This window comes from Dermacentor variabilis, chromosome 10, assembly GCF_050947875.1.
Source record: "Dermacentor variabilis isolate Ectoservices chromosome 10, ASM5094787v1, whole genome shotgun sequence".
Lineage (NCBI taxonomy): Eukaryota > Metazoa > Arthropoda > Arachnida > Ixodida > Ixodidae > Dermacentor > Dermacentor variabilis.
In genome coordinates, this window is record NC_134577.1 from 74,224,764 (window position 1) to 74,236,801 (window position 12,038).

General features: G+C 42.6%; 1 protein-coding gene across 1 annotated transcript in view; it reads left to right on the forward strand.

The window, feature by feature from the left end:
• Nucleotides 1–6,421, forward strand: part of LOC142560699 (protein O-mannosyl-transferase TMTC1-like) — a 106,807-nt gene extending 100,386 nt beyond the window's left edge. The window contains exons 13-18 of the mRNA XM_075672960.1: nt 546–681; nt 1,906–2,050; nt 2,996–3,133; nt 3,917–4,039; nt 4,927–5,004; nt 6,146–6,421. Of these exons, the coding sequence (XP_075529075.1) occupies nt 546–681; nt 1,906–2,050; nt 2,996–3,133; nt 3,917–4,039; nt 4,927–5,004; nt 6,146–6,280 (755 nt within the window). The 3' untranslated portion in view covers nt 6,281–6,421. The remainder of the gene's footprint in view (nt 1–545; nt 682–1,905; nt 2,051–2,995; nt 3,134–3,916; nt 4,040–4,926; nt 5,005–6,145) is intronic.
• The last annotated feature ends 5,617 nt before the right edge of the window (nt 6,422–12,038 follow it).

Genomic DNA, 12,038 nt, shown 5'->3' on the forward strand with positions numbered 1-12,038 from the left:
CCATGGCCACACTACGCAACTTCAATACGGGCAACTAAAGCGCTGTTGAAGTTTCTGCAGGACACCAAGCTAGACGAGCGGCTCCAGCAGGGCAACTGTCTCATGTACATGAGCACGCACTACTCCTTATCATCATCATCCATCCCCGTACTTTCGCTCCGCCTCCAACTTCCCCAGTGCAGAGTAACAAACCAGATCGCACTAGCTCAGGTTGACATCTCTGTCGTTAGTATCAATAAATTCGATCTATGTTTTTATTGCGCCTAAGTCACAATTTTGATGCGTCATATTCTCTGTAGCAAAAATGATGCTTTGGGTATCATAAGATTAACACGTTGCTTTCTGGGCTTCCATGTGCTCGGGCATAATTGATTATGTAACGATACCACAATTTCAACATCCTCAAAATTTAATGCTCCAGGATAGGGCTCACATGACAAGTATCGGTGTGACTACAAATCACGTAAACTAATTTAGGCTCTTAGATGGAATATGGAAGAGACTCTTAAGCTTGCTTAGGTGACCTTATTACCTTTCCTGCACAGGGCGCGCGGAAGAAGCCATGACACAGTACCAGCAAGCTCTCGACCTCCAGCAAAATCACACCGTGGCCCTCCTTAACGCAGCCAGAAGCCTTCGGAGCATGAACCTCAACATGCAGGCCGAGAGTCTCTACAAGAGGTATTCTACACGATTGCGATTCGACCTTGCCTAATCCACAGCCTTGAAATAAGCGTCCGGTGGAGGACAACATCTCTGTGTTTATTGGAGTGGGCCGTTAGATAAGTCGTTAGATATGTGTGAGAATATTGTGCCCTATTATTAACGTCACTTGTAACCTGTAAAGCAAGGCGATTCGGCAAAAGTATGCGCCAATTGATGCAGTGAACCCCTCCCCCCTTTATTTTAATTTTAGGGCTTTACCTAATGTTTCGAAGGTGAGCCGCGTAGCACAAAGGCCGCGCACATGTACTAACCCAAATTAGCGGCTCTTTGAGTGGCTTAAATCCGGCCGAAAAATCTGGCGGTTTTACTCGATAAATGCTCACCACGTTACGCGAACGTCACGCTACTGCGAGACGCAAGAAGTTACGCGATACAGCACCGTGGTCTAAGTTTTCGCTCGGCCACTACAAACTTCTCCACCATTGGGCGCCGAAGATTTAACGATTAAATTGCATGCGTGCCACACTTGGCGGCACTGTCTTCGTCCGGCACTCCGTGTACGCCGCGATGGCTGGCCGGCCGGGCCGCGAAGCGAGCGCGGCACGCCTCGTTCGAAAGCCACAAAACCCGAAAATCGACGAGCTGCATGCACTGACTGACAAGGCGCCTGCAGGTAGCATACAAAAAGCTCTCAAAACCGCGTGTTGGCCGGAGGTGTTGCCCACTCGTGTATACATTTTCGCTCGAATAGTGGTGGTTTCCCCCGTACGGCAGCGTCAGAATGCGCGTGCTAGAACATGTGCGACATCTGAACTCGTCACCAGTACAAGGCTGACCTCCACTTGACATCCCCCCTGCCTTCATGAATGAAGGAGCTCCGGAAGGACCTCCCTCGTCATGTGACGTCGCGCGGAGCTTGGAGCGATCTCCGTCGTGTGAATACCGCTTATGTTGCAACTCACTGTCTGTCACACACCCTACAGCAATGTTTCTTCGCGGTAGCTTTTTTTTTCTTTCTTTCTTCGTAATTTAATCAAACGCGACCCACATTAAATCATATAGTGGCACTATACTTGAAGAATATTGAGTAGCCATCAGAAGCAGTTACAAAAAGTCATGTACGTCGCTTTTGTTGTGGCAAACATCCCCCTCCTTGTGATAACTCACTGCGTGCAACCTCAAAATCTTTCTCTCAGCTTGGCAATTCCTTTTATCTCTTTTGTTTATTTTTATAAACAGAGCGCTTGCGGTGGAGCCAGACCCACAGGTGATGGATAACCTCGCCGTCTTCTACGTCAGTGCTGGTCGCCTGGACGAAGCAAGGCAGCTCTTCGAAGAAATTAATCGGCTCTTTCCAGAACACCGCGACAGCAACGTTCATCATGTGAGTGCCCACAGCAAGCAGAGAACTGCATTGATAAATAAAATGTATTTCCTACGTGATTGTCATTACTGGCTTATTCTGACAGAAGGAATTTCCTTCACGCTTCTTACTGCTCACTTTTGAAAAAAAAACCGTTAGAAATGAAAAAAAGCTCAACCCACACGTAGATCTTGTTACTTTTCCTTCATAAATGTAACCCATATAAGACAGACCACTGAAGCGTAAAATCTATACGTTTTTAATGAATAGTCCAACAATAAATGCAGAAAAAGTTGCAGTACCTGCGTGTACTCAACGCATACATTGCTATATATATACTGCATCTGGGAATTGCTGAATAAATATTTGTTTCGTACAGTCGGGAATAATAGGGCAGTCGGAAACGCTGCAAGAACTTGCAGAATCATAACCAGACATCCACCCTTGACTTTTCGTGTTAATTCCTACGGGGCCAAGTTTACGTTTATGAGTGTATGTTTGTAAGTACCATTTTAATGCGAAGTCATGCGTTTTTAAAACTAAAGGCATGGCGTGTGATAAACCAGGCGAATGCTGGTTACTTGTGTGTGCTTGTGGGTGAAATTCGTTTGTCGTCTTCTACTTTCGGAATAATATATTTGTACGTCAATACGGCATAGCAGGGAAACTCCGGTTGGACCACCGACTTCACGAAACGGCATACTTTCCCATTCTTCAAGGCTACGCAAACACGTTTGTTTGTATTCAAGAGGAGCGCATCTTGAGTGGCATAATGAGGGCTTATAAGAAGTGCTGGCTAATACCAACAATTTAGGAGTCATTTTCCATAAGGAATTGCCGAAAAGTGTGTAAACGACTACGTTACGTCTGGGTTGATTTTGTGGTGCTAAAGTCTTTGCGTTCTGGATCAGGAATTCAGGAACGACAGCTGCATTCTCTTTGTTTTTATCACTCCTTCATTTTCAGGCTCAGCTTCTTATTCGCCTCCGAAGCTTTCGAATGGCCGAGGACCTTCTTCTAGACGTCATCGAGAATAACTGCACGGACAGAGCGGCCTTGCACACTGCTGCTCTTCTGTACAACCACATCAACCGCACAGTCGAGGTACTTTTAACCCACTCATAAACTACTTGATACAATTTTTGTTTTAGGGCAGAACAAGTAAGCCATTATTTACCATCGTGAGTGCCCTGTTAGCATCTATACGGCTAAAAGTGCTACTGCTTCTTCTTCTTGTGGGGGGGCGGGTATGCTCTTGGAAATGTAGCAATGGTTGTTTCCTTGCATTCTTTCAATGAAGTTCTTCAGCGAAGCGCAATTTATAATCCATCAATTACTGCAAAAGGTTTTTTCTTTAACTTTTAACAATCAGATGAGAAATATTTATGCCTATAATAATTCACCTTTCTGGCGTCTGTCGCTTGTGGAAAAAATCGCGCAGGCGCACTCACGTTTTTATTACAGCAACCAGCAAAGCTGACAAAAAAAAAAGCTTTTGAAATACTTATTCCGCGAAAAAGTTAAAGTTCTTCCTAACCTTGGTTATTAGACAGCGGATTCGTCTTTGTGCGTAAAAGTTTGCAATACACCTTTCAATTTGAGGTCAGATACATTGACTGAGATAACCTGCGACCGCTTTGCGGTTGGCGGTACATCATTTCTTTGGTTATTTTCTTCAAACATGTTCTACTTGCCAGTTCAGTAATAAGAAAGAGAAGGATAACGGCCTAAATCATCGAATAGTTTGTAATACATTTCATATTAAACTTCATTACTTCACTAAGCTACCATAATTTATAAACTCTAAATGCTGAATATTCTCTAACTAAAACCGAAGCAGGAGGGGAATACTAATTGCCGGCTTCTTATTGTTCTGTGTTATCGCAGGCACTGGACTTTGTACTGAAGGCCCTAAAGCTCTGCGACGTTGATGACCTGCTCTGTGCTAGAATACACAGTGATCATGGCGATATACTCAAGGACTTGGGGGACCTCAGCTCCTCAGCACAGGTCCGTAAGTCTGGGTGTCGCAATATTTATATACGAAAGTATTCAAGACAGGCTTCCATGCGTCAGAGTAGTTAGTATCAACGAGTATTCCTAGTACAGACATATGCTAGGTAAACATATGGTAAAAAGCTATATTTACGTCCTTTATAGATGAGTCGAGTGGAGTCGAGACAGACAGACAGACAGACAGACAGACAGACAGACAGACAGACAGACAGACAGACAGACAGACATATAGATAGATAGATAGATAGATAGATAGATAGATAGATAGATAGATAGATAGATAGATAGATAGATAGATAGATAGATAGATAGATAGATAGATAGATAGATAGATAGATAGATAGATAGATAGATAGATAGATAGTGGGAACCCAACGATAGGAAATGATAGGCGTAAAACACTGCAGCTTCCAAAAACATGCATTTATAAAATAAACATCTTTTTTAATGTTTGTGCATCATGGCAAACAATGTCCTGCGATAATAATCTACAAGGATTTGTAGTAAAAATGATCATTTGACGAATTTATGTTATGGTTAAAAAGATTATAAAATTTTTTGTCTCATTACGTTGGGATGAAATTTGTAACGACGTTGTTTTGGCAAGGCAGAACCAATTCCTTTACCGTTTAATGTTTTTAATAGGCTCAGTAATAGGAGACATAAACCACACACACAATATAATCACTGTATCTTTTACAAACGTTGGAAACAGATCTTGGACGAGGACAAGAATTTTTCTCTCTGTTGTGGGGGCTAATTTATATTTCGCAGCCTGCTGAAGCTTGCGATTAACATTGGAAATGTTGGCCGCTTTCTACACGACAACGGCTATACAAAGGAGTCAAGATTCATGACAAACATCTCACTTTCTTTTACAGAGTTACGAAGTCGCTATTAGACTTGATCCAAATCTCGCTCACGCACATCTGAATCTCGCCGTGATAAGGCACTTAGAGGTGAGTACTCATACCCTAAGTGACATTGTTACTTTGATAAAAAAATTCCGTAGCTTTAGTTGGTTATGTGAAACGAGTGATGTATTAACTACGCAGAATCCTATCGCCGTGCTTGTCCATTCATTACTATACAGGACATCGTTTCTGCTAAATTAAATGTCAGTGGAAGATTGCACATAGCGATAAGTCTCCAGAACCTCTTCACAAGGATAATAGGCGTACAACTAAGGGGTTTATTGTTGCGTTTTACGCGTGGGCTTTACTCCCAATGTTGGCGCACTTCCACAGTGTTTTTAACTACCGCCTGACAATGTTGGCTAAGCGAACCGCTGAATACGTCCTGATTAAGCTTTGGTAGTTTAGTTATATTTTGGCCGAAATTCATGAATAAATAATTTATTTGAAATATGTAATCAGCCAAAACATTCCCAACGATATTTACTGCATAAAGGTTTAAAAAGATTTCGCATTAAATCCGCTTCTAGGTGACAAAGTCTAGTTTTGATAACCACTATTACGCAAAGCACTCAGGGTATATTATTAAACTGCCTATAGAAAACCAAGCGGTCCCAAGGCATTGAGAACTTGTTTGTGCTACTCCACCACAATCTTCAGGGCTTCTTAGAGGCACAGACCTGTGCTGTGGTAAAACAGTTTTGTAGAACTAGCCTATTGGTGTCTATAAATTTTCGCTTTAGTTCAACATGCATTAGCACTGCTAAAATTATGCTTCAAACCATGTCTACTTGTTATTCCAGCTCTCTTTTTTATAATATCTTGTTGCAAACCTAATATGCAAAACTGAAAGTACAATGGATTATCAGCATTCTATCAACGGATACCCTAACATCAGAGTATAAACGTAGAGTGGCTTTGCCCTATGCTTATTGTTACCTCTCAAAAAAGCATAGATGAAGCTTATTGAACCTGATTGTATTATTTCTTATTGCTGAGCTTTTTTTTAGTTCTGGTTTGCCTTTGATGTTGCTGTAATAATTTCGTGTAGTTCTCTGAGTCTACGTTTCGCGTTATTCCATGTCCTTCTGATGTTGTCCCAACCCGCTTTAATGAGAGCTTAAAATAAGGTTTCTGAGGAGTTTTTGCCAACCGTAATAAAATAGTTTTTGAATTTCCATTCCAGAACGACTACCCTGGCGCTTTCCGACACTACCAGGTGGCCCTGTCTCTCGATCCAAACAACAAGCTCATCATGGACAACATGGCCAAATTAAGGCGGCGAATTACTAGACCACTGCCGTTCCACGAGTGCGTTTAGAGTGGTCGTATTGTCTGAATGCATTTACTGTGCTGCTTTTTTTTTGTATAGAGACGATTTTGGTTTTTACTGTACATGTTCCGACTGGATTGAAACTGTACAGCTTTTTAGGTTTTGCAACTCTGTCATTGTAAACGCGGACGCCCGGTAGAGTTAACCGAAGGTTGGGGCATCAACATGAGGGTTCGTTAGAAACGATTCTACATTTTTCACTTATATTTGACACAAATTAAGCTTTAGAACATCCTGGTCTTTCACAGAGGGTTGCTAAAATCACCTCCAAAAATGATACAGATTTTGGAGTTTTATATCACTGATTGGAACGCTAATAACCTTCCAAAGTATTCGTGGAAACCATGTAAAATCTGTCGGCTGGAAATAGCCAAAAGCAGGGAATGGCCTGTTCCATACACTCATTCTCATAAGTGCACGGTGTACTTGTGAAACCACCATAGCATGTTGCTGTGCTGGGCCATTTTCGCAATTTAGTTAATTTTGCAATCGTTCTAACACACGATTCCTAGAACTGTGATTTTTTAACGCACATTTTCTACACTCCTTTATTGTGTGGGGAAGGATGTTACTGTGCAAAAGTTTCGTCCAAGTCCAACAAACCAACAGCGAATGTGAACGAAAACGAATCAACACCGTGATACTGTGTCATATATTTCTTATCATTGCGCATTTCCAGCACACCGAAAAATCTAACTATTGAAACTTGCTTGTGCATTGGTTTATGGTTGTCATCCTGTTTAACTTGACCTTCCCTTGCCGCAAGCTACGTTGATTCCTGTAAGAAGGAATACGATTCTTTCGAGTGATGGCATAAGACTATGCAACGACGCGCCTAGATTTTCGACCCTCATATAAGTAAGAGCGACATTGGAGCGCTACTCTCTCAAAGTGTGACCGATTTGCTCAGATGCGTTGTCGTGTGACTTGGGTGCTTCAATATTGAGCGGTGTATAGATGGAATTCCACTACGATGACATTCACGACGAAATGTCACCATAGGGTCAAAAAAGGCTTTCTTTTTACGTGGCTATTTGAAGAAATGAATGATTGCTCAAGTTCAATCTTGTGATATTACAGAGAGAAAAAAATGAGCAAATAAGCATCCTTAGGCTATGTCAACACTTCTGGACGCCATCTTTCTGCTGTTGCTTTGAAATTGTATTGTGTGTTGCTTCATTCGCGTAACTTCGTGCACACGTGCCCCTTGTGTAAATCAAACAGGCTTTGCAAGGTCGAAGCTCAGCTATAACAAGCTGTTCTGCGATGCTTACTTCAGAACGAAAACCTTTATGGTGGTCTCTGTGTACTGTGGGTGTTCAGCGTACCCAAAATATTTAACGCATTGGATATGTTGCCTTCCTTCCGCTATAGCGGCGTCTCGATTGCGAGATGAGCTTGCAAGAGCCGTTGCTCACGTCGCCTTACTTACCCAGAGCTTTGCCCTGGTAGCCCCTCTTTCGGAAGAGTGTTTCACTGTGTGAATAATTTGTCAACTGTCGCGAATGATAGGTGTACATCGATATTGTAGCTTGCTGACGTGGAATCATCTCAACCAATGCTGCGTTTTTATAGCCCACAAACAGTGATGTCATCGAGCCCTTGGAAGTTTGCGTGATGTCGTGTCTTCGGCAGAAGTCAGTTTTATTACCATCGAAAAGGCGAATCTTCATTTGGTAGAGTTATTTTTTTAATATCTTGATGAATTGGAATGGACGGTGTCTCTGCCCCACACGTATGCTTCTCTGTCCTTACGTATAAGAGTGTCATTGCTGGAATTATCGTTTCACAGGTGTGCGGCTGTGTTGTTTGTGCGTAAACGCGTTTGTAGAAGATGTCACGCTGTCGCGTTATCCCACGTTTTGAAAGAAAATGCGAGGCCTTCAACAAAACACCGTGTGGTGTGGTTATTCGAGTGCTCGGGTATTTTGTGTCGTTTCAATACTAGAGCCGCGTTACAACTCTTCCACTTCACTGATGTTTTTTATCGCATAAGCGGCTTAATTTTCTCGCGGTTTCTCGCATTTTCTCGTTTCACAAAAACTACGTAATCGCTTAACATGGCTCAACACAGGACAACACGCTAGAGTCGGCGTGTACGTATATCAAACTCTAATACCCCTACAGCTTCACCGCTCACCGGCGCTTTTCTGTATGGAATCACAGAATCAAAACAACATACACTATTGCACTCAAACCTGAATCCGAGCCAGTTGGTACAGCGACATACTTGAAACTAAACAGCGTAAACTGGACAGTACAGTAGACAGGACGAGTCAATTCTTTCTACGAACTGCGTAGCAGCCTCTAACAAAGCATCGTATTCTGAGGTTTGACGGGTCACAGAACACAATACTGGGGGCGAGGACGTACTGAGTCGCATCTTTCGGAAGCGCCACGCTTACGTAGTATGAGGGATAACGTGAGGCGCGCTCCTCATAGGTTTGGCTGTCGGCGCGCAATAAAAACGACACGCCGGAGCCCTCCTTGATATTTCCGTAAGTACTCTCAAAATGGGGGATGTTTTTTTACGGTCACATTTATGATATTGGGCAAACATAAAGCACAGAGTGGTTTACATACGTTATCTCTTTACGGAATCGTCTTAGTGAATGACTACGGCACGCGGTTGCTGCGATGGAGTTCCCCGAACTGGCTTCTTGCGTGAAAGGTAAGCAGCCTCTGGGAGAAAACTATGTAAAATATGTTTTAATAGTGGGTTGTCTGTATAAGGAAATGCAGTATAAAAAATGAAGTCTCGATGCAGTGATCGCACGGGTTCGCAGCGACCGACTGCGCGTCTGCATGAATGTCCGCGAACATTGTTTCACTTCATGCCGTGAGCTTTAGGCCGCAGCTCATGAGCATTTCTCAGTACACAATCAACCATTGTTACGTGGACCCCTCACAAACCTCCGCCGTGTAGGTTTGTGAGCGGTGGCGCTCGCGAACACTCCCGAAGTTAGATGTAGTAAAGCATAAATACCCAAGAAAGTGGATGGGGAAACTGCGCCGCGGTAGCTCAATTGGTTAGAGCATCGCACGCGTAATACTAAGACGTGGTATCGTTCCCCACCTCCGGCAAGTCGTTTTTGCATCCACTTTCATTGCCAACAATTTATCATTTCTTTCCCCCAATTCGTAAGTAAAAGTTATTTCTCCTATGTTGTCCTTGCCGTCTTTGCTTGTTGGTTTCTCATGATATAATGGGATGGTAGGAAGAGAAACACTGCCACGTCGAGATACTATAACCAACTCACTTCATTCTGCGTGACTTCTCAAGCATACGCGTCCCGCTCGCGCGCACTTGGCCGCCTTCGACGTTTCGGTGCATCTGCGCCGCCACAAGCTTTCTTTTCAAATTATTTCCAAAGAAACTTACCTCATGAGATCATAGGAGAGTCATAGTGTTTTTACACAATGATACCGCAAACCAGAGTCATACTAGCCTCAAATCATGCACTCAGTGTCGTTTTTGTTCGCGGAAGTGGAAGTGAGGACAAGTGTATTTAGTGTATAGAGGATGATAATTGCTCTGAAAAACAGAGCGACTTTCCGTTTTTTTCACTCACAAGAATTTGAGCCTTGAAGGCAGGAAAGCTGTTAGCTAACCAACTGAAAGATCTCCTAAACATGAGGGTGTGTTTCAGGGGCATTGCCTCAAAGTGTACGGGAGATTCGCTCACCAACAAACTTCATTTGCGAATAGAATTTGCAAGCATGTGTCACGTACATTACATAACAATAACAAAGTCATTTCTCATCCACCAAAGAGAGCACGCAAATAGAAAGCGTGTTGTAGTTGAATTGCCCCCTGGACTATGATCAATGTACAATTTGTTAGCCATCTATCAGCAGATACTACACAACACCGCAATACGTTGACTGGAATAATGCAAACAGTGACACAGTTTGAGAAAAACCTCTCAATGTCCTTTTGACTTGAACCGGGTGTGAAGTAAACTGTGGTCAAAGCTTCTTTCACTACTATGAGTATAATGTGGCTCACACAGGCACCAAGTGTGTCGAAACGGAACGAAAGCAAAAACGAAACAAAGCGACATTTTTGACGGGAACAAAAACGTAACCAAAACGTTATTTATTATTTTTTTCGGAGTGAAAACGATATATTTTTGATCGGCTTTCGGTTCAAGAAGAAAGTCGGCAATCCGAGACAACCGACGTCAGGCAACTTCAGGATTAACACGTATGTCAGGGGTCCACACAAACGTGCATCTCAGGCAAGGATAGTACGTGCGATAGCCGGTCGGGCGCTCCACTTATCTAAGCCTCGCTGCACCAGAAGATCGGCACCGTAGCAAAACCCAGTACTTGCCCATTCAAGAGCTTATCGTTTCGTTTCATATGAGTACAATGCTTTGTTACCTACGTTTTATCGTTCATGTTCTTTTAGGTTCGTTTTTCGGAAAAGCAGCCTCGCATTTCAGCCAGTATACTCCTTGACGTGCTACTTATATCATTCTTAGTGCTTTGACTCAAGGCACAGAACATGATTTGAAAACGCATAATTCCTTTTGATTTTTTACCGCTACCTTGCTTCGAACATTTTCTCATGCGAACCAAAACTGTTATGAACCGTTACGGATCATGTTTCTTTTTTCGTTCTGGAGCGGAGCCGGAACGGAACTTTTTTCAGTGAAACGAAACCAAAAACCAGAATGAAGGGTGTTGGAACGAAATGCCACATGGACCGCAGGCTACGCAGCAGTCATGTCTCGAATCCTGGTCAGACATATTTTTTTCTAACACTACCGATTATCTACTATTGAATAATTCTAGTACTAACATGTATTAACTTGAGTAAGTATACATTTATTTTGCAGATATGAGGTGTCACGGGATGGACAGGTTTTGCTGGGGGGCGAGCCAAAGAAAGTTTATACATTAAAAATTAAAAAAAATCAAAGAATAACATTCGTACAAATTTTTATTCTGCATATATCAAAACATACAAGTGTGAGCAAACTCACTGCAAGAATTTATAAGCCACCCTCTAGGTGAAAAAAAATTGTGAAGACACAATTGTATGCTTTCACAAAAATGCCAGTAATATCAGTCTTCACACAAAGCAGATGGTTGCGTATAGAAACACCGTTCAGGACTCAAGAAATGCTTGCCGCTGGCCTCCATCGGCTGATTAATAGTTCATTAAAACTCGAACAATTAATTACTGCTGGAAGTAGTGCGACAATACCCGTACCATCTTACCTTCGAAGATTACTCGACGTACGTTTCCCATCGCAAGTTTTACAAACTCCTGTTCAGCGGAGTCCACCCGATAGCATTCCAAAGATTTATTGTAAATACCTCAATTAATTAAAGGCTACAGGGTTTCTCTAGCTGCGCATTAATTATTTCACCGATGCCTACAACTGCTAAGCTCAACACCGAACAAAGTTTAAGCCCTGTGTGAATTGTTCAAATGTCGCCCTGGCTCAAGCCGAAAACTGGAAGGACGAAGGACAGACGCCGCACAGCGTGGATGAGGTTTTGACAACTGACGCTGCGAATGTAAGACTATCCTGTTTTGCAAGGAACCTGGTCTTCAGAAACTTGCTGAAACGTTATGCATGCAGTGGAATAATAACATCTGTTTCCTAGAGAAATTACGCCGAACTTATTTAAAACTCGTTTCTAATTCGTGAAGTTGATTACGTATGAAAGTCATCCAAGCATGCTGTGTAGCCAGCTGCTTCAGTACCGAATTTATTCCTTGCTTAAATTC